Here is a 22353-nt window from a genome sequence, read left to right on the forward strand (position 1 = left end):
GCCCGATAGCTTCTGCCGTGACCTGTTTGCGGTGACCACTTTCCGTGGTGAGTGGTTGTAGAGCAATTTTACAAGGGCTATGAAGTGCACATGACATAGGTTGGATGGGAGCGCGGGTGGCAGTGCTATGTGGATGGAATGCGGTAGTTGGGCGCATGGTGGAGTGCATGGGTGCAGGAAGTTGCCTTGGGTCTGTGGAAGGATTTGACTGTTGGGTGCATGGGCGAAAGCCGTAGGCCGTAGGCCATGCACTCAAGAGGCTAGGACTTTAGGACACACACAGTAGGAATGCATTTTGGATTCTGCAGCACTTACAGAGTGGTGACCTGTAAATAATGGGTGTGTAGCACATTTCAGACGCAATAGAGCAGGAGAAGTGAGCTGCCATGCGTGCATGTTTGGTTTTGCAGATGAGGACACAGTTACAACATGGTAAAGTTTTGGATGTGTACTTGAAGATGGTGCAGTGAAAAGTAATGCAGTGTGGACAGTGGGTGCTGGGTTTGCATACTGTTAGTATGGAAGATAATATGGTAGAAGTGCACCTTGATTGTGCTTGGTTAGTATGGTGTGTGCTGAATTGTTGAAGTAGGGTCATTGTTGTGGAACAGTTGCGGTTAGGTTGGTAGTGACACAGTACTTTGTGAATGGGTGTGGGTAGGGGTGGTGGAGGCTGTGGTATGTGTTGTAGTAACTTGTGAAGAACAGGGAGTCTTTAGTGCTGCTTCCCTCTGAGGTCTCAACCCTGTATGATGTCATGGAACCTTGACATAGCATTTCTTGATGTAATGTTCTAATGTTTGTCAGTTGGAGATGAGAGCTGAAGGAGAGGAGCCTTTTAGTGTTGGGGGTCTTCTTTCAAAATAACTTAAATAAATACTGTGAAAATCCTCACCTGTCTCTGCCAGCCTCTTCATAACAATGGCGACGAGGATGGGATGTTGAGGCCATCCCTGGCAGGTGAAAGGAGACCTCCAGCAACCAGCCGCCTTCGCTCCACCTGGCCCGGTGTCGAGCGGCGGCCAATGAGCGTCTGCTCGCATCGCCCCTGAGGCCTGCTCCCTACGTGCCCGGCGCCGTCAAAGCTGGAGGAAGGCTATCACGGAGTGCTCCTCCTGTCCAGCAGACCCTGGTGAAGAGAAGGCCCGCCACAGAAGCCGTGGCTGGCTGTGGGCTGCTCCGCCGCTCCCGCGTTGAGCGGCCCGCTGCTGTGAACGGCGGGTGCTGCGTTCACGGTGTGCCCTCCTGGAGAAGCAACGGACGTTGTCGTGGGGAAAGACTCAGGAAGGCTGCTCCGCTCCCGTGAAGCGTCGAGCGGCCACTGAGCTATCGCCGGCCCAATGAAGGCTCCGCTCTCCTGCAGCCCCCAAGTGTCCATTGCGCAACCATCACCCCAAGTAAGTGCCATTTTCATCTGTTGGTGCCCCGCCGCGGATCGTGGACCAGCCCCGAAGCCGCAAGGACTCCCGTTTGCGAAACGAGGAGGCTGGCTTCCATCTACCGTATTTCTGCCAATAGATCGACAAGGCGATTTGCGCAGGAGGGTGTAATAGGGGTACCGTGACCTGTGTAACACAGGGACAAGGGAAATCGAGTAGGAGCACGCGTGCTGTGCAAAATCCCTCCTGGGAAAAGGGGAGATCACTGTGTGGGTCTGTGGAAATCACTCAACTGAAGACAAATATTGGGGAGTTACTTTTGAATACTTGTGAGCCGATTATGGTTTCAAATTCTGTTCATTTTCTGTAGGAAACCCATCTGGAATTTCTTTATGTCAAAGAGACTTTTACATTTTCCGGTGCCAGAAGGAAGTATTTATTGTTACCACGTACTTTGCTGGAGTGGTGCAAGTGTATCAAGCACAAGATTTGAAGAGAGTTTAAAAGGGACACTTCCGTGAGTGAAGGGAGAAATTCTTCCTGCATAGAGACTCTTTCTTGCATAGAGACATGGCAGCTTTACCTGGCATATCTGGTCCTCCCACTTTTATGCCTACCCCAGGGGCGGCGAAGAGTGCTTGGCCTCAATGGCGTAAGGGGTTTATGCATTATTTGAAGGCGGCCGGGGGAACAGCATATTCCAGCGAAAGAAAAGTGGCATACTACTGCACTTTCTAGGGTATGAACGGCAGAGGATTTTTGAAACTCTTCCTCAGTTGGTGGGAGATGGGAGCGGAGATGACTGGAATGAATTTGAATCAGCATTGCTGAAATTGGATAAGCATTCCAACCCAAAAAAAGAGTACCATTTTGGAGCAGTACAATTTCCGTCTGCGCATACAGGCTCAGGGGGAATCTGTTGAGGACTATGTGACTGCTCTTCGTCATCTGGCACTAACATTTTCAGGGAAGTTTCGACAAACACATCCGCGATCAATTCATGACAGATTGCCGCTCGAACAAGATACGAGAGGAACTTTGGCTGAAGGATGGGCCGAATTTGGATGAGGTACTAGACATGGCTAAACGTGTAGAACATTCCCTGGCATGTGTTGCCAAACTCTCCAAGACAGAAGGGGGAGATGGTAAAGAAAATAAGCCGGAAGTGTTGATTGTGGGTGAAGGAAAAAACAAAAAGAAAGGAAGGAACAGACAAAAGGAAAGGAGCAATACAGAAGAAAAGAGGAATCAAGAGTCAAAGCAAAGAAACGAAAGGAGAGAGGATAAAAAGGACGAGAGGTTGTGCTATTGGTGCGCTAGTGCGACACACTTTGCATCCTCTGTAATGTGTCCTGGGTGGTGGGCAGTCTGTAATAAATGCAAAAGGAGAGGACATTTGGCAACATGTTGCAAGAACTATCAGTTTGGCCAAACAGGCCAAAGAAAGGTCCTATATGTGAATGAAGAGGAATATGGGAGGTCGTCAGATGATGATGCTGTATTGACATTACAAAATGTTATTGTGAATACTGTCAACGTTGTTACTAATGGTGGAAACCCGGATGATTGTGAACGTCCCTATGCCGTGTTGACTGTGAATGGGTGTAAAGTGTCGATGATGGCTGATTCAGGGTTGAAGGTCACACTAGTGTCCAGAAATACATTTGAGTGCGAAATGAAAGGAGTGGTATCAGCATTGTCAAAACCTGACATAAGTCCTGGCGGATATAACCAAGATAAAATTGATTTGCTGGGTTATATGTGGAGTAGGTTTGAATTTAAAGGACGAAGTTGTGATGGGAAAGTGTATGTAACAAAGAAGGGACAATCCTTGTTAGGATGGAGAGAACAAAAGAATTTAGGAATAGGACTAGATCCCAACCGCCCTGAACAAGTTCTACAAGTATCAGAAGTAGTTCCAACTTGTCAGAAGTATGTGAGAGAGTATGGTAAGGTATTTGACGAAACGTTGGGAAGAGTGAAGGGATTTCAGCACCAGATATTATTGAAAAGAGGCAGTAATCCCACTGTGGCAAAACTCAGGCCGGTGCCCCTTGCTTTACGGGACAGCGTTAAGCAGGAGTTGCAGAAGTTGTTGAAGTCAGGTGTGATTGAGGGAGCTGGGGGTGTTGAATGGGTTTCCCCAGTGGTGATTGTAAAGAAAAGTTCAGGTGATTTGAGATTATGCGTAGATATGCGTGAGTTAAACAAGTGTGTATTAGTGGACAGGCATCCCCTACCTAATATGGGTGAGTTATTGACCATGGTGGGTGGGGGAAAGTATTTTTCCAAACTGGACATGACCTCAGCTTATCATCAAGTTGAACTAGAGGAAGCATGTAGAAAAGTTACGGCGTTTGTGACGCATGAAGGTGTGTTCCAATTTAGGAGAATGCCTTTTGGTTTGGCGTCTGCCTCCTCCGAATTACAGAAAATCATGGATCGTTTGTTGAGAGGGGTGAAGGGTGTGTTCTGTTTTCAAGATGATGTGTTGGTAAGTGGAGTGACATTGAAGGAGCATGATAGAAATCTGTGTAAGGTGTTGAAGATATTTCAGGAAAGAGGCATTACATTGAGAGAAAAGAAGTGCAAGTTTGCGGTGACGAAAGTGGACTATTTGGGCCATGAAGTGTCGGGGGATGGTATCAGGCCCAATGAAGAGATGGTAAATGCCATAAAAAAAATTGAGAGACCTTCTAATAAGAGTGAGTTGTGCTCTTTTGTTGGAATGACAGAATTTTATCAAAAATTTGTGGTAAACTATGCTGACAAAGTGCAAGAAATTAGAAAAATTCTGAGGAAAGGCGCTGATTTTGTGTGGAATAGTCACTGTGAGATGGAATTTAATAGAATAAAGGAAGATATAAACTTAGCCCATCCATTAGGATGTTTTGACACGAGAAAACCTACTATCATCACTGTAGATGCCAGTGAATATGGGCTAGGGGCGGTATTATCCCAGAAGCAGGATGAAGGGTCTGAAGAGGTGATAGCTCACGCATCGAGAGGTCTAAAGGGAGCAGAGATAAGATATTCTGTTCTCGAAAAGGAGGCATTGGCATGTTTCTGGGCCATGGAACGTTTCAGAAATTTTGTTTGGGGAGTTGAGTTTGTGATTCGCACAGATCACAAACCACTTAAAGCTATATTTGAGAATAAGGGCCTAGATAAGGTTTCCCGCAGAGTGGCAGGTTGGGTCACCAGGATGCAGACGCATTGTTTTAAGATGGAGGTCATTCCTTGAAAGGATAATGTATTGGCTGATAATTTGTCGAGGGTGAGAGTAGTTGACTCTGGTGTTGTGGAAAGTGAAGAAATGGAATTAGTGTTTGTTAACACTGACGGTATTGTGTCCAAACTGGAGTGGTTGGATGAGATGAAAAGAGATGAAATCATAAGTACAGTAATTCCGTATGTGGTGTCTGCAGCATGGCCAAATAAAGTGGAATTGGCGAAGGGCGTGAAGCCGTTCTGGGAAGTGAAGGATGAATTGTCTGTCATGGATGATATTTTGGGCCTCATTACACGGATGGCGGTAAGGATTTACCGGTACCGGTATTTTACCGGTACCGGTAAATCCTTACCGCCTTACTACGAGGTCCCTTTGCGGGTTGGGGAATTTAACGCCTGCTTTTTGCATGCATTAAAAACCAACCCACAAAGGGACCCAGGGAGCTAATTACGGTACCGCAATTTGCGGTACCGTAATTAGCGCCTTCCCCATTCCCATTATGCCCTATGGGGCAAAAATGGGAATGGGGAAGGGCAATGGTGGAAGGGGGAATTACCGCCCCGCCGACCTTGGAATGGGGCGGTAATTCCCCTTTCCACCAAGGCGGTGCCGGTATTTTATCGGCATGAACCATGGCGCTAATAGCGCCATGGTTCTCCGACATCCGTGTAATGAGGCCCTTTGTTTAGATGGGGAAGAGCAGTGGTCCCGATTGGTTTGAGAAAAAAAGTGATAGAGCTGGCACATTGTGGGCACATTGGAGTTACTAAGACTAAGGGAGTGTTGAGAGAAGACTATTGGTGGCCTGGGTTTGATAAAGAAATTGAGAATTGTTTAGCAAATTGTCAATTTTGCGTCAAGACTGGAAAGGGAGTTGTGGCCAAGAAGCAGCCATTGGAGGATGTAGGTCTCCCATCTAGGATATTGAGCGATATTGCTATGGATATTTCAGGCCCTGTGGAGTTAGGTTATGGACGTCGAAAATTCATTATTCTAGTTGTAGACCTGTTTTCCAGATGGGTGAATTTTAAGATTGTGAGAGACATCACCGGTGAGAGCATGGTGAGTGCATTACAGGAGATTTTTGCTAATGAAGGTTTGCCGGAAAGTGTTTTGACGGACAATGGTCCCCAGTTTATAGGGGGTATCTTTAACAGTTATTTAATGAAATGTGGAGCTGATCATAAAAGAAGTTTGTTGTACCATCCTGAGTCCAACGGTGTGGTTGAAAGGATGAATAGGTGTGTGATGGAGAGTATTCGTATGGGAGAGGAGTGTGGTTTGGATAAAGTAACCATGATACAAAATAGGATTTGGGCTTTGAGGATGGCGCCACATTCTACGACAGGTCTGTGCCCATTTGAGCTCATGAGGGGCAGGAAGCCATATTCCATGGCATGTCCACCATGGCTTGGTAAGAGTAGGGAAACTGATCTAGTGGTCGATGAGGTGAGAAAGTCACTGGTGAAGAAGAAATCTGAATGGGTGGCGCGCGAAAATTTGAAGAGAGGGAAGAAAGAACTGCGCGTGGAGAGTGGAGATTGGGTCAGGATAAAGAAGGGAGTTGTCAAGAGGAAAGGAGAATCTCTTTATTCCGATCCTGTCAGAGTGGTGGCGGTCATGAAAGAGGCCGTACGAGTGACAGGAGGACAAGTATGGAATAAAAATAGAATTGCCACTGTGAGGAGAGGCCAAGTATAAGTCATGGAATGTTAGTTAGACTACTGTGCATTTATTTTGGTAAAAAAAAAAAATGGGTGTTGTCCTGATCTGAAATAAAGATGTACTTGAAGGTTTACTATGACAAGTTAAGTTAAAAAAAAAGGGAGATGTGTTGTAGTAACTTGTGAATAGCAGGGAGTCTTTAGTGCTGCTTCCCTCTGAGGTCTCAACCCTGTATGATGTCATGGAACCTTGACATATAATTTCTTGATGTAATGTTCTAATGTTTGTCAGTTGGAGATGAGAGCTGAAGGAGAGGAGCCTTTTAGTGTTGGGGGTCTTCTTCTTTCAAAATAACTTAAATAAATACTGTGAAAATCCTCATCTGTCTCTGCCAGCCTCTTCATAACAATATGTTTGCATATTATGTTCATAGGGACCTGTTTTTCTGAATGGGTGCAATGCACAGGTTCAGTAGGTTGGATGGGAGCGCGGGTGGCTGTGCTATGCGGATGGAATGCAGAATTTGGGCACATGGTGGCATGCATGGGTGCAGGAAGTTGCGTTGGGTCTGTGGAAGGATTAGACTATTGGGTGCATGGCCGAAGGCCGTAGACTGTAGGGCATGCGCTGAAGAGCGTAGGGCTTTAGCTTACCCACCACAGTACCGCAAGTGTTGGTGTGCATCCGGTACAGGGTGGTGCTTGCATACTGCGGTGTGTGCACATTGGTTGCAGTAGGGCAGCGTTGCAAACCGATTGTGGGTAGTTTGGCAGTGACACAATAGTGTGGAAATGGAGGTGGGGATGGCCATAGCATGTGAATGAAAGTGCAGAGGGGTGCAGGAGAGAGTGTTTTCAATCTACATTATGGTAACTGGTGAAATTTGTTGCTGCATAGTTAAATGGCGGTGCACAGGTTGGGTAGGAGTGCTGGGGTAGTGCTGTGTATGTGGATAGTCGAAGTTGGTGACATGGTGAAATGGATGGTGCCATTATGTAGAAGTGAGAGTCTTGAAGGCCTAGACTGTTGGGTGCATGGCCGAAGGTGGTAGGCTGTAGGTCATGCACTCAAGAGGCTAGGACTTTAGGACACACACGGCAGTAATGCATTTTGGATTCTGCAGCACTTACAGGGTGGTAACCTGTAAATAATGGGTGTGTAGCACATTTCCGACACAATAGAGCAGGAGAAGTGAGCTGCCATGCGTGGATGTTTTGTTTCACAGGTGAGGGCGTTGTTACAAGATGGTACCATTTTATTGGTGTACGCAGGTGCGGACACTGTTACAAGATAGTAAAGTTTTTGATGTGTACTTGGCGATGGTGAGGTGAAAGGTCATGCAGTGTGGGCACTGGGTGCTGGGTTTACATACTGTCAGTATGCAAGAGAATATGGTAGAAGTGCACCTTAAATGTGCTTAGTTACTATGCTGTGTGCTGATTTGTTGAAGTAGTGCTAATGTTGTGAAGAAGTTGTGGGTAGGATGGTAGTGGCACAATACGTTGTGAAAAGATTGTGCGTAGGGGTGGTGGAGGCTCTGGTATGTTTGTGGATTGTCCTGATAGCGACCTGTTTTCGTGAATGGGTGCAATGCAGAGGTTCAGCATATGATTGGTGGATGCGTGTGGGTAGGAGTGCTGGTGGCAGTGGTGTGTATGTGGATAGGCGTAGTTGGTGATATGGTCACATGCATGGTGGCATTAGGTTCAAGGCCTAGCCTATTGGGTGCATGGCCAAAGGCTGTAGGCCATGCATTGCGGAGCCTAGGACTTGAGGAAACCCATGCCACTGATGCAATTTTGACTGTGTATCTGGTACAGGTGACCTGTAAAGAATGGTTGTGCAGTACATTCCTGACGCTATAGAGCAGCAGAAGTGAGCTAGCAGGTGTGTATGTTTGGTTCCGCTGGTGAGGTCGCTGGTAGAACATGGCGAAGTTTTGGATGTGTGATTGGAGATGGTGCAATGAAAATTCATGCAGTGTGGGCACTGGGTGCAGTGTGTGCATACTGGCAGTATGGCAGAAGGTATGGTAGAAGTGTACCTTGTATGGGTTCTTTACTATGCTGTGTGCAGATTTGTTTAAATAGGGCCAATGTTGTGAAAATGATGTGGTTAAGTTGGTAGTGACACAATACTTTGTGAACGACAGTGGTTAGGGATGATGGAAGCAGTGGTATGTTTGTGGATGCTGCTAATTGCGACCTCTTTTGATGAATGGGTGTTTCATGGTGTGAGGGAGTTGGGTTGAAGTGCCGCTATGTATGTTACGTTTGTGCACAATGTTAGCTGCCCACATGGTCGCATGAATGGAATCATAGTGTTGTGCTGGGTATGGGCAAGGGTGGAATGTTGTGTGCATGGTGAAAGGTGTGCTCAGTGCACAGCAGGACCTTTGTGGATGCTGAAATAGGGAATCCTGTAGGAAAAGTTTCTGGTGGAGGGGCTTTGGAAGGAAAGGGAACGTGCTCTGAGTGTTTAACGGGAAATATGGAGTTGTGTGCAGAAATGATGGTGTGCAATGGCGCGTTTTAGTATGTGATTGGTGCAGGCGTTTTTGAAATGTTATTGTCGCCAATAGTTAGAAAATTAGAGTGCAAAGGTAAGAAGTATTGTGTCTGCTTTACTGACTGGGGCATGGCCCTAGCTGTAGCTATGAAAGCGCACATGCCACTTCATGGCGTTCTGAGCATGGAGTCTTGGCAAATGGAACTGTGAGGATTCTCCAATGAGGATTCGAGAGTGTGGTTCACCGGAAAGGGGCGCTAACATATTTACCCAAATTTGGATGCAGTGAGTTTGGCAGAGATGGAGAGACGGCGAGTATTTATAATCAGTGATACATTTGTGCACGATCTGCACAGGTATGCCGTGGAAAGAGGCTTCGATACTGACTTTCAGTTGGAAGGAGTGCAGGCTTTTTGTGCCACAGTTTATGAGTGGGGCTTTGGGAGCATGGATATCTTTTGCAAATGTGTGGCTTCTGTTGGTATTGTAGATGTGGTGGTCGTGCATTTTGGAGACTGCATTTGGGCCACATATCGTGCTCACGTTTGCTCGCTTACTTAAAGAAGTTGATGACAGCTGTGATGCAGATATTTCCTACTGCAAAGGTGATTTTCTCATCGATGACACCAAGAGGACAATGGGAGAATGCCAGTGTAATTTGCCCACAGCCGGAGATTGGGAGATATTGGATAAACAGAAGCATGGGCGACTTTATGTGCAGTGCTGAGATATTATGCACCAACTATGAAAGTATTAATAACCAGCCAGATTTCCAGTGGTTTCAAAAAAAGTGCATTTTTTTGACCTCCATTGACAATGCTGTTGTGTTTGCCACTCTGCATGAAGCGTTGCAAAGAATTCTGTAGGAATGTAAGATAAGCGTTCATCTTTAGTTGAGAAAAATGCCAGGGGAAGAAGCAAACAGACAGTGAGCAAAAGAGAGAAAAACACGAGAAAAGAAATGTATGAATACACGTACATAAAAAATCACGAAAAAAAGAAATAAAATAAATATACGTGTTTTTAGAGACAATCCTAAAGAACGACCCCTGTTTCACATTTTTCCCCCACAACCCTCCCTCATAACCCCTCAAAACCCCCTGAGCCCCCTGCCCCTCCAGTTTCTAGCACGGTAATGCCACGGATTCCGTGGGACTTTGAGGATTAGACATGGCACATGCAGCCTTTTTACGATGGCAGGTATGGCAGTGCCCATGTGGAGGCTAAGCCATTGGGCAATGTGGTTGCTGGTTGTGGTGTGTACATAAACACTGTGAAAGAAGGTCTGTTTGTACTGACAAATGTAGGAGGCTATGGTGAAAGTGTGCCAGGTAAGGGGCATGTATACTGTTTGTATGCATGCACTGCACGCACTAGCTTAACTTTGCCAATATACATTCCCTGCTGCTTTTGTGGGATAACGTTTCCGACATTTGTAGTACATGTATTACATTGGAAATACCATATTGTGAAGTGTACAAGGTACGTGGTAGGCATCCTGTTGTAATGAATGCAGTGTGTGCATCGTATGATATGATGTCCTATGGTATTTTGTGACATTTGTTGCGCGCCTACATACAAGTGTGTGAAGGCGCGCCGAGGAAAGGGAGGCGGAATGGCGCCCACACAGAGACATTGATTCCTCTAGGCCAGCTGACTTTGAGAGTGCGCAAGTGAATGGGAAGGGGGAGGCCACAGTACATGGGAACAATAAAAAATAGAGATACAGGCAACTACGGCCGGTGCTGGCAAGTGCAAGGATAAGTGTAGACATGAAGTGGTGGCTGGACTGTTAGGGTTATAGAAAACAGTCCCCAAGTTCGGGGTTGGTAGAAAGCCAGTGCAGGGGTGAAACTGTAGGGAGGGAGGTGACCTGGGGCACAGATTATAGGGTGGGTAGGAAACCAGTGCACAATACCTTTTAGCCAGGAAGTGAGTAGGGGGGAGGGGGAGGAAAAGAAGAAGCACATGGAAAGCTTTTCGGGTGTTTTCAGACCCTACAATGCTTCTCCTTAAGGTCCAGGGAGAGAGAGAGCGTGTTCCACAGGGAGGCCCCAGCAGAAGAAACACATCTACCACCATCTGGTAGCGTGTAGAAGCAACTGACCCTGAGGGAGTGTGAAGCGAATGAGGGAAGAGCTGGAGCAAGCAGATATTTAGTAAGTGAAAGTGCAAGGTATAGAGGGACCAGAAGGCCTTCTGCATAATGCCCAGGGCTTTTATTTTATTGTTTGTAGCCACTATGAGCTATTGCTGACATTTTAGTGCAGTACAGATACGATCCCTGCCGTTCCGGCCAAGGACAAGTTGCGCACTCCTCTTATGGATGAGTTGCTGAGGGCGCAGAGTTGAATCTGGCAGATTTATAAACAGCCTGTGGCAACAGTGCAGCGTACAAAGCACCACAGCCCTGCAGACACTGACCTTTTGGAAATTGACTGTCGGTTGCTAAATCACATGTAGTGGTGACTTAAGTGCCTTTTTTTTTTACGAGTTATGTAGTAGGTGGGTTAGTGGGGAACACTTTTCATAGCATTGTCGGAAGGAAAGAACAGAGTTCCTGTTTCACTAACATTGTATTTGCTATGGGTAAATGAAAACGTTCCAAGCACATACCAACAAAATTCCACTCTATGGTAGGGGATAGGAGGAACATCAGTTTGCTTTTTAAACACGCCGTAGACGCTTAGAGGCAGATATCGTGCGCAGAGGCACTTACAACAGAGTTGTGAACATACTGCAAAAACACTCTTCATGCCTTTCTTTTGAGGTAATGGGTGCTTATGTGGATGAATGTGCATGTATAACGCCTGGAATGTTTCACTGAAGTTTGCTCTGCACCTGCTTTGCAATAGCAGCACAAGTGCAGGCTAATTTTGAAGTGTTGTGGAGAGCTGACATTGTAAGATGCCGAAGTCTTGGAGGACATTAGTGGATGCGTGTGTCAGTACTTAGCAATACCTAATAAGGGCGTGGTGGGAAGAGGATAGTGGAAAGGGAAGAAGGACTGTTAATGATTTACTGGGCCGTGGCCCTTATGATACTCTGTGCAGCGCAAAGGCTACATTCTGCGCTTTTGAACATGCTGGCCAATGGAAATGTGATTGTTGGTATTGTCCAATCAGGTGGTTAGAGTGTGCATCACAGGAAAGTGCAGCCATATTTTGTTTCTTTACTCTGTGTAGTGAGGCTGGAGATGGCCAGATGCACAGTTTTCATAGTGTGTGATCGCTTTTGTGCTAGATCTACTCCAGTAGGCCGTGGAAAGAGGCCTTAATGGCAATTTCAATGTGGACAAAGTGGAGACTTTGTGGTGCGGTGTCGCTGTCCATACTTTCAAGCATTTGCTTGCAGAATTTCGATGCGTGGCCACTTTAGGTACTGTACACGTTGCAGTAGTGCACTATGGAGCAATGCTTGAGGGTCCCATAGCTTGTGCAAGTGTGTACCGTCAACTCAAAAAGATGCTGAAAGTTCTTATAATAATTCTCCAAATGGCTGCTGATAGTTTTCTGCAAATATTACATTGAGAATAATTGTGCAGGCTTTTAATGAAAAGTTACTACAAATGTGATGTCATCAGTGATGTCATAAATGACATGTTTGATGTCATGGGTGGTAGTCTTAGCAGAGCACAGTGTAGATGCGAGTTATGGTTGGTTAGCTTACCATAACTGGCGAATTTGTGGGGTGTGTCGGTTTGACCTGGAACCATAACGTCCCTGTAAGAATGTTTGTTCATTGAATTTCATAGGTTTTTGATAGGGCAACTTAAACATAACATCCCTTTAACAACTTTTTTTGTTAGTGAACATCTACTTATATGGAAAAACAACAATGTACCAAGGTACATGAGAGCAGAGGGCACTGCAGCAGCTGACCGAAATGGGCAGGTTGCAAAGAAAAGGCACCGTCGAGTCACACCAATTGAAAAAAATATAGCCTTTATTTGTGCAGTGGAGAAAATTGAGAGTGCTAGCAGTTGTCGCGTTTCACGGCTGTCCAGCCGCTTGACCACAATGGAGTGTACAAATCACCAGGGTATTTGAAACTTAAGTTTCAACTCTATGGTTCTAGACTACAGTAGACATAGAAAATGTACATGAAGGATTGGCATTTGTTGGTCAATTTTCCGGCAGACATCTTGGAATTGGACAATCATAGACATAATCAAAGCACATAAAGCATTAGCATGTAAATCAAGCTGAACGTCCCATATGTTCAAAATATGAAATTAAGTACAAGCAAAAATGAATCATAACTTCATATATTTAAAAGCCCAATCCTTGACAAAATGTCGAATTTACGGTAAAATCCGCTCCGTGCAGTGTCCAATCCTTCATTGCCATAAGAACTTGCTGCAATGTCAGACAATAAGATATATATATATACTCAATGAAAAAACTTTGTTAAAGGGACGTTATGGTTACAAGTAAAACGGAAAAACCTCAGAAGTTCACCAGTTATGGTAAGCTAAGCAACCATAACTAGCGCCACCACTGTGCACTGCTCAGACTAACACCCAGGACATCAAAGATGACATCACAAATGCCTGCGCACACTGTACAAAGATACATTCACACACTCTTTTTCAAAAAGCCTAGCTTTAAATTTACAGAGGCGGCCTGGCAGGGTCGGTGCCTCAGCCCAGATCTCACAAGGAGATGAAAGGTCACAGCAGTTTACTCCGCCGAGAAGACCGCGAAAGACTGACTGCTGAAGAGTGCCCAGGGTTTGGGATGGCAAAGAGCCGGGAGCCACCCACCCCTGTGCCTCACTCACACTCGGGGCGGACAGTGCAGCAGGTGCGTGGCGGTCAGACTCCAGATTCAGTGAGTTCTAGTAGAGCAGCTAGGCTGGAAAACTGTTGGACGAGGGAGGATGAGGTGAGTGGTGATTCCACGAATGTGCACTCACCTGTGCATATTGGCATTCGTATTCTTTCTTTTGCACGTGCAGAAGGAAACGCGAGGACGCGGGCAAAATTTGCAAACAACATTGATTGCTGCGCCTGGTGGCAACTGATCCAGGCCCAGCCTCACATGCATGCATGCGCCTCGTGCAGGCAGTTTCAGTGCAAGCTCGGGCTGCGCACGGTGCCACAGCAACATGTTAATGTAATGCCCTGCTTTTGGATAGCAGAACTTAGCGGTGCACATTGGTGATATGTGTGACATGCAGAGCTCGGATTTCCGCAGCTATCCATTTTCAAGCGACAGAAAACACCATCTGAAAGCAGTTATGTCTGCACGCACTCGGTATGTAAAGTAAAGGCAGTGCGTGCCTCAGACGGATCAGCTCTCAATGGGTGTTTACTGTCCCTTGAAAATTGATACTTGTGGAAAGCCGAGCTCTGACACAGAAAAGGGGGCCAAGCAGGCAAAGTGCAGTGGTACTGTGCTGTGCCACTGAGACGGGTGAAAAATATAGAACTCCTCCAACAATGAAAACTAACACTCATAACCAACCCCGCCCCTTTACTACTTACATTCCAAGCTTTGACGAAGCTGCGCTTCATCACATGTGGGCAGAGGCTGCTGCTGGCCTGCTCACAAAATGGAGCCCAAAGAAACTGACACCATGTGGCCGTGCCTCAGTTTGGATTTAGCCACGCCATCCCCCATTCAGCATTATGATTGGACGATGCCTAAGGGTCACAAGGGATTGGCCAGGGGTCACAAGCTGACTTCAGGGGTCGCTTCTGCGGCCCCTGGCTGCAGGGACGTTATTTGGGCATCATCGGGGGTGTTATTTGGGCATCACCATGGGTCACAGCTGTGACACATGGTGACCCCCAAATTACATCCCTGCAGGATAAGCGCAAAAGAGGACACTCGGCTACCAGCCGGCTTAAAACCTGATCTTTGCTCCATTGTCCAGGCATCCCCTTCCTGGGCATGGATACAGGGATCTACTAAGAGCCGCCAGCTCTTCTTCAATGACTTAGGTGTCCTGCCTGCTGCCTCTCGCTTGGCAACAGGTTCTAGCAAGTCGTGGATCGTGTAGCCTCGATACAGATACAAAAACACAGGAAACAAACCAATATTTTACATGCTCATCAATCTGGTTTTAGAGAGCATCACGACACTGAAAGTGTCCTCTCAGATCTTCAGAGCCAGACTACATGGGCAGGAGCAAGGCAGGCCTATTGATACTTCTTGACTTATCAGCGGCGTTTGATCTCCTGGACCATGTTAAACTCCTTGCCACATTGCCTATGACAGGCCACTGCTCCCCATTAGCAGTGAAGTGGCTGGAGTCTTTTCTGTCCTGCAGAATGTCTGGAGTTTGCAGGGGCCAAACATCCTCGGGGATGCCCACCTGTGGAGTGCCACAGGGAGCTTGCCTGTCCCCTACACTTTGAAACATTTATCTACGCCCTTTTTGTGACATTCATGATAAAGCAGGAGTCAAGTTCACTAATTATGCTGACGATACCCAGCTATTGGTGGAACTGAGCGGTGATCGCACAGAGGATTCAAGAAACGGTACAGAACATCTACCTGATCACAAAATATTGGATGACCCAACACTGGCTCTGTCTTAACAGTGCAAAAATGGAAATGTTGAATTTAGGATCCCCAAAATCAGGGCTAAAACTGGTGCCGGCATAATTGATGGTCATCTCATAAACATTTTAGACCAGATTAAAATCCTTGGGGCGTCGATACACACATAGCCAATGTCATAAAAAAATCACAATACCATCTTAAACTCCTCAGATTGGTCAAGCCATATGTCACCAATAAGAACTGCAAGACCTTGGCCAGAGACATAGTTATGCCTCGAATTGACTACTAATAATAATAATAATAATTTTGCATTTATATAGCGCTACAAACCCTCAAGCATCTGAGCACTGCTTATTATTTATCACAGTGGGTAGTGCTCATTTATCGACCTCGGAAGGATGAAAGGCTCAGTTTCAGCAGGCTGTGCACGGATGTCAAAGCGAGCACTCTACTCGCTGTGCTATCTGACAGGCTGACATGCCTTGCTAGGGGGAGCAAATAAGAACTGCATACAAAAACTCTACGTTTTCAAAATGATGCAGTTCACATCATCAAAGGCGTAGCTAAACATAGTCATCTGTGGATATCGGATAGATGCTCGCTGGTTCGGTATTCCAAGACCGTCTCTCCTATATCCACAGATTGGCTATCCAGCACACTGGCCGCTGCCTACTGGGATTTCCTCAAGGCGCTCCATTCCTATTAAGAATCATACTAATTGTCTGCCTAGATAAAGACTATGGTCGAAACGCGCATAAGCTTTTTGTTTCACCTTCAACTGGCAAACGTTGCTAGACATGTGATACATGTTTGTTACCACATTAAAACCCGTATTGAAGACAACAAATTAGGAGCCACTTCTCCATTATTTCAAATAAGCTAACAACTCAAGTAATGCAAGGATACAACCTTTGGTTAACAACCAACAGCCAGCGCTATTCCTATTTAAGGTGTGTTGCCTCGCCAGTGAACCCTGCTCAACTCTCAGCTCTCCAGCTGCCCAGCTCAAAGTGGCCGGTGGCTCAAGGACTTAAATCATCTTGGCTCCTGAAACATCTGTTTCCGAGAGTTTCTCTGTTGCCTCTCTGGTTTTGGACCCCACTATGTTCTAGTTTGTTTCTTCAGAAGGTAAGCATGTACCAGTGCCTATGGAGCCAGTATGCACCTGGCAAGGTTGAATGTGGCAGCAGGGCTCAGCCTTTTATCCTTCACAGCACCTACAAGTGAAAGGAATGCAGCATGAGGTGCTATATGGGAATAAAAACACTAGTATCTTTCCTACAGGTGACAATATTCCCTGGTCTCATCATTTGTTGTGTTTTAGGAAATGCCTAAATCCATCTCTGTATTCCCTGCCCTAGTGTTAATGTCATTTCTTGCACTGTCAATGTTTCTGCTGCTTTCAACCTGTCTGATTATGATTATATATCTGTTTTCACTTTATATATTTTACATACTGATTGTTGTTTTTTGCATTTATTTTTGCTCTCATTGTTATTTTTAAAGTGTCCCTAGGCCCTCGGTGCAATAATATAAAGTTTGTGTGTGCCCAGTTTTCGTCGATTGGAGGGGAGAGGCATCACTCGGTAGGAGTGAGAACCAATTCCTTTAAGAGGTGAGAAAAAACACATGTGTTGATCCTGAGCACAGAGGTTCTACTACTGGCGTGAGCACAGTACTAAATTTCCCTGATGGCGTATGGCACTCCGGAATGCATTGGCAACACAAGGCGCAACTGTAAAAGGTGGCCAAATTTACAGGGGTACCCCTTAATTATATTGGGATACCTCTTAATCACGCTTACACCAGAGTAAATGCAGCCCTCTAGGGAATTAAGGCCAAGAGTCTTCATCTTGCAAAGATAACAAGTTTAATCTGTACAGAAATGAGGATGGGGCAAAGGACTCCGCCACCACTCCCCCCATACCCCAAACTAGCATTTTGTCCTTCTTCCGTGGCCAGCTCCTCCAGACTGATGGCAAGCAGGCGCCTTTACATACTGTTCAACTTGGCTACTGGATACTGGCATAGCTCATCCAAAACTGTCTTTCTCCCATACAAGGGATGCTTCAAAGTCTTCCTTTCTTCACCAGCAGCCATGTCTGGCAGCCATGCTACTTAACATATTAATACCTTATATAGACACACACTGCAGCCCTGCAGATTTTTACAAACCTTGAGGTCTAGCCCCCAGGAAAAACAAAACATTTTAATAACTAATTTTCATTCATACTCCACTCATCTTACTCATATTTTTATGTGGTCCTACAATCTCTTTTAAACCTGATTTCATAATTCTATATGTAGTGCATTGAATCTGTACACTCCCCATTTAGAATACATGGGCTTTTCACAGACAGCCCACAGCTGCTGAGTTACCTTGTGTGCTCTGCCAGCCGTAGCGAACCCTAGTGCAGTGCCTGTAGTCTATTTTTAACACAGGCTGCATTCCTTTTGGCATAGAACTCTTTACCGTGCTCTGAGAAAAATGAACTGCAATTTAAAAGTTTTGCAAATTGAAATAAAGCTGCCTCTGTGCTCTTCAGTAAGTACTTTGCATAAGCTTTATTATAAGTTATATTAAGCTGTTACATGGGGTCCTACTGGGTCCCATCACCCAGGCTGACATTTCTTCAACTGACACTGGGCGGAACCTTAACAGAAACTCACACACTAACATTCCACATTAGCACACCAACATTCCCTCAGCTCATGCATACACTGACAGGCACTATACAACACAAATGTATTTAGCTAAACAGTTATTTGCACCTTATATTTAAATACTATTTTCATTTAGTGGCTGGCCACGCCTGTGTGTGATTATTTTTGCATGAAAAAAGCTTTCTCAGTGCTATAGGGCTTAGAGAAGTCTTGCCTAATTCTAAAGCATGATGGAAGCTTGGGAATGAAGAAAGGCACTAGCTCCTTCCCAACAACTGTGTCAGCTTCTCTGACTGAAAAACATAATTAAAAAACAAGCTATTTGGCCCACACCAGTTTGCCTGTTATCAGCTACTGTATATTAAACCTGTACACTATTAGACAGTTATCTACTGTTTGGTGAGCGTGCAGTACTCTGAAATGTTGCTCAGTCTTTTCTTTGCCACCCAGTTTAATGTCACGCCAAAAAAGTGTCAGGGCTGGGGGATCTGGCACCACCCAGTTGGTCAAAATTACGGTGTAAAAATGCAGCACTGTTGTGGACCGCTACAAGGAAGGTGGACACCAGAGGTTTCTATGCGCTTTCCTAAATAATGGTGGTTTCTCAGTAGTAAGAGCAAGGACTCTGGGTGTGGGATCTAAGCGTCTTGCTCGTGTGCTCGATGGTGGTTTAGGTAGGTAGCAGAGACCGCATTGGGGGACGACGTGTGCATTGCTGCTACTCCTGCTTTACCTGTTTTGTGAATAGTTTGTAGACTAAGGCTACGCATTTGGAAACTTTATTTTATTATTTATTTGTATTTATTTATTCATACCGCGCCGAATCCCGCAGGCATCAGGGCGCACAGCTTTAGACATGGACATACATATTTGACAGGACACCAGTGTTGCTACCTCCTATTCCTATGTGTCAATTCACTTAATAATTTCATAATTCTTCAGCTCACAGACCACAGGACTCACAATTGACCAGTCTTTGAAAGCTGCTGGTATTGTGTGGTGCCCCCTTGATGTGTGATATTGCGATGTGGTGCCCCATTGAATTGATGTGTGGTGTCCCATTGATGTGTCTACCCTATTGATGTGCAGTGTGGTGCCACATTGATCTGTGATATGCAGTGTGGTGCCCCATTGATGTGTCGTGCCCTATTGATGTGTCATACCCTATTGATGTGTGGTGCGCCATTGATGTGTGGTGCCCCATTCACGTTAATCATAGAGATTCATTGATCAGTGTTCTAATGCCTATATTGTCTCTCTGTCTCTAGGAATGCTAGGGAGAGCCATGGACAGTACAGGTCGAGCTGCCCTCTTCGCCTCAACCTCCAGTTATCAACTGGCAACGAATGTCACGAATGCCACGTTTGATGATGATGACGCATGCGTTTTCAACGAGGAGTTCAAGTTCATCCTATTGCCGCTGTCTTATGCCCTTGTTTTCGTCCTGGGAGTGCTGCTCAACTCGGTCGCCATCTGGATGTTTGTGTTCAAGATGAGGCCATGGAACGCGACCACCACCTACATGTTCAACTTGGCCATCTCGGATATGCTCTACGTGCTGTCCCTCCCCACCCTGGTGTACTACTACGCTGATCGTAACAACTGGCCCTTCGGGGAGGCCCTGTGCAAGATTGTCCGCTTCCTTTTCTACACCAACCTCTACAGCAGCATTCTCTTCCTCACCTGCATCAGTGTCCATCGCTACTTCGGTATCTGCCATCCAATCAGGTCCCTCAAGGTGGTCAAAGTCAAGCATGCCAGGTTCATCTGCTTGAGCGTCTGGTTGGTGGTTACTGTATGCCTCATCCCGAATCTCATCTTCGTCACAGTCAGCTCCCGTGGAAATGACACCCTTTGCCATGACACTACCAAGCCGGAAGACTTTGACCACTACGTTCACTACAGCTCGGTTGTCATGACACTTCTGTTTGGAATCCCCTTCCTGGTTATCGTTGTGTGCTACTGCCTTATGGCTAAGGAGCTCCGGAAGCCGCACGTCACCGGGCATACACAAGATCTGCCGGCTTACAAGAAGCGATCCATCAAGATGATCATCATTGTCACCATCGTCTTCGTGGTCTGCTTCCTGCCATTCCACATAACCCGAACATTGTACTACACGTCTCGGCTCCTAGACGCCAACTGCCGGGCCCTGAATGTGATCAACTTCATCTACAAGATCACACGCCCACTCGCCAGTGCCAATAGCTGCATTGACCCCATCTTGTACTTTTTGTCCGGCGATAATTACCGGACCAAACTGGTGCGCGCAGTCACCGCACCGCCGAAAGCAAAGTGGAAAAAGGCTGCTACTACCTTTAGCGCTGTAGCCCGGTGGAAAGCTACCAGTCAGGTTGTCTCCAGAGTGGAATCCAACAATATCCAAACTGTAGATATTGGATGAGCTTTGACCTATATCTTTGCTGAACAGGTCCTCTGTCGCCTGGGAAAGACCTTGCACATTATATGTCCTGGACTTGCGTTGTTTCACCATCAAGTTCTTTGATGAGCCCTTAGGAAGCCTAGACCTTTGGGAATGTAAACTGACATGTACCTAGATTGCCATGAAGGAGTCTCTTGAGTTTGCTCAGCTTGCCTTCTACGGTTTTGTGACTTAGCGAAAAAAAATCCTTTATGATGTTTTAGAGCAAAATAGCCCATAAAAGAACGGTATTAGTACCCATAATATAGCTGAACTACAAAGTTCCCAACCATGTGTAGTGTATCCTCTCCTTCCAATTATTGACATTGCTGGTAAAGGCATGAAACTGACCCTCATGCTAGGACAAGTTGGTTTGTTTTTGGAGAGGGCCTGTGGTATCTTTCTACACTGTGGTATAGCACCCCCACCCCCAAATTCATCTCTCTGATACTGACACAATGAAAATCTGTCCAAGATCCTGTCTCGAGCTCCTTGGAGCAGTAACAAAATGGCTGCCTGATATCGGGCCAGGTGCAAGAATTTGTAGATCCTCTCAGTTGGGGGATATGGGTCAGTGTGATCTTAAAACGAGAACATCTGAGAATGAAGGGAGTGTTGGATGTTTATCCATCCAGCACTATTAATATGAGGATGACGGGTTGACCAGGGCGGTGGCTTGCTTGCAGGGTTTGATTTTGGTAGCCATTTTTAGCAAAGATCTCTTAAAAGTGGAGTTCCAGTCACAGAAGCTACTGACAGAGACTCAACCCAGCCACACGCAGGAGGAAGTGGGAGGCAACAAACAGGTGTTACCTTGTAGCAAGGGCATGCCACAAGAAGAGGTTGGTGTACTGCTGGTATAGTGGTGGCGCATCTTGGCACCTTGTACTCATGTAAAATCCTGCGATGCAAACACAATGTATTAGAACACTTTCAAATAAAACGTTCTCTTCCTTTTTTCTTGATCGTGCCATTTACTCTTTACTCTTTTTGGGGGTGGAGTGTATTGCACCGACTGTGAAGCACTGGCAAAAGAGTTTTCTAGGGCACATTTTGCACTCCGATTCCCATAATCTCATTGCATTGATCACGCTGGCTAGCCCTGATGGGAGTTGTAGTCCAAAACATCTGGAGAGCCAAAGGTTGCAGATCCCCGTCCTAGGGGATGGATGTTGTCGAATCTACATCTCCTTGCCCAAAGGTACAATCATTTTAGGAATACTATCAAGGAGGCTGTTCCATGTGGTCCATTTGTACTTGGGATCAGAAGTGGTGCAGTGTGGGCAGAGGTCTGTAAGCAGCCCTTGCGGGCGCACGCACGACATGTGCGGCAGGGGAAGTAGCTGGAGCACAAGTCGAGTGTTGATGTGAGTGGATGGGGCCCTATCTTAGGGCCGCCGGTGGGAGACGATGGGGGATGGTATCCCATGTAAGTGTGGCCCACAGGAGCTTCTGGCACCCATCATCCTGCCACTGTTTTGAGGTGTGTTGGATATTTTCTATTTTGTGCTTTATTTCTTTACTATTAAAACATTATATATCGTAAACTTTCCAACACAATATTAATCAACACTGACAAATTACAAACATTAAAATACTCTACATAGTATCTAATACATTATCAATCAATTCCATATTATGCTATTATGCAAACCTATGCAAAAGGAGGAGCATGCTCGTCTATGGCACTTAAGGGGTTAAAGTCCACATATTCGCCACAGCCCCTATTGAAATAAGTACATATTGAACCTTAACGTAATTACTGATTCATGGGTGCGATTTCTTTCCTGCACATCTTATTATTTTGGCCAGGAACAAAGCAAGGGGAGGTTCCCTTTCGCATTTTAGATGTCAATGTTTGTCTGCAGTCAAAACAAGCAAAAGGGGTAACCCCCTTCACAGCGCCGTAGTCTGGAGACTCCCAGACTAGCCTCTTTTTTAAAATATAATAAAAGCATGTTGTTCAATTGA

General features: G+C 45.8%; 1 protein-coding gene across 6 annotated transcripts in view; it reads left to right on the forward strand.

Moving 5' to 3' along the window:
* Positions 1 to 21342, forward strand: part of P2RY4 (pyrimidinergic receptor P2Y4) — a 262657-nt gene extending 241315 nt beyond the window's left edge. For all 6 annotated transcript variants that reach the window (XM_069612476.1, XM_069612475.1, XM_069612474.1 and 3 more), the window contains one exon: positions 19229 to 21342. In XM_069612476.1, the coding sequence (XP_069468577.1) occupies positions 19231 to 20364 (1134 nt within the window). In that variant the 5' untranslated portion in view covers positions 19229 to 19230 and the 3' untranslated portion in view covers positions 20365 to 21342. The remainder of the gene's footprint in view (positions 1 to 19228) is intronic.
* Positions 21343 to 22353: the final 1011 nt, after the last annotated feature.

Source organism: Ambystoma mexicanum, chromosome 5p, assembly GCF_040938575.1.
Source record: "Ambystoma mexicanum isolate Mex_15411 chromosome 5p, UKY_AmexF1_1, whole genome shotgun sequence".
NCBI lineage: Eukaryota > Metazoa > Chordata > Amphibia > Caudata > Ambystomatidae > Ambystoma > Ambystoma mexicanum.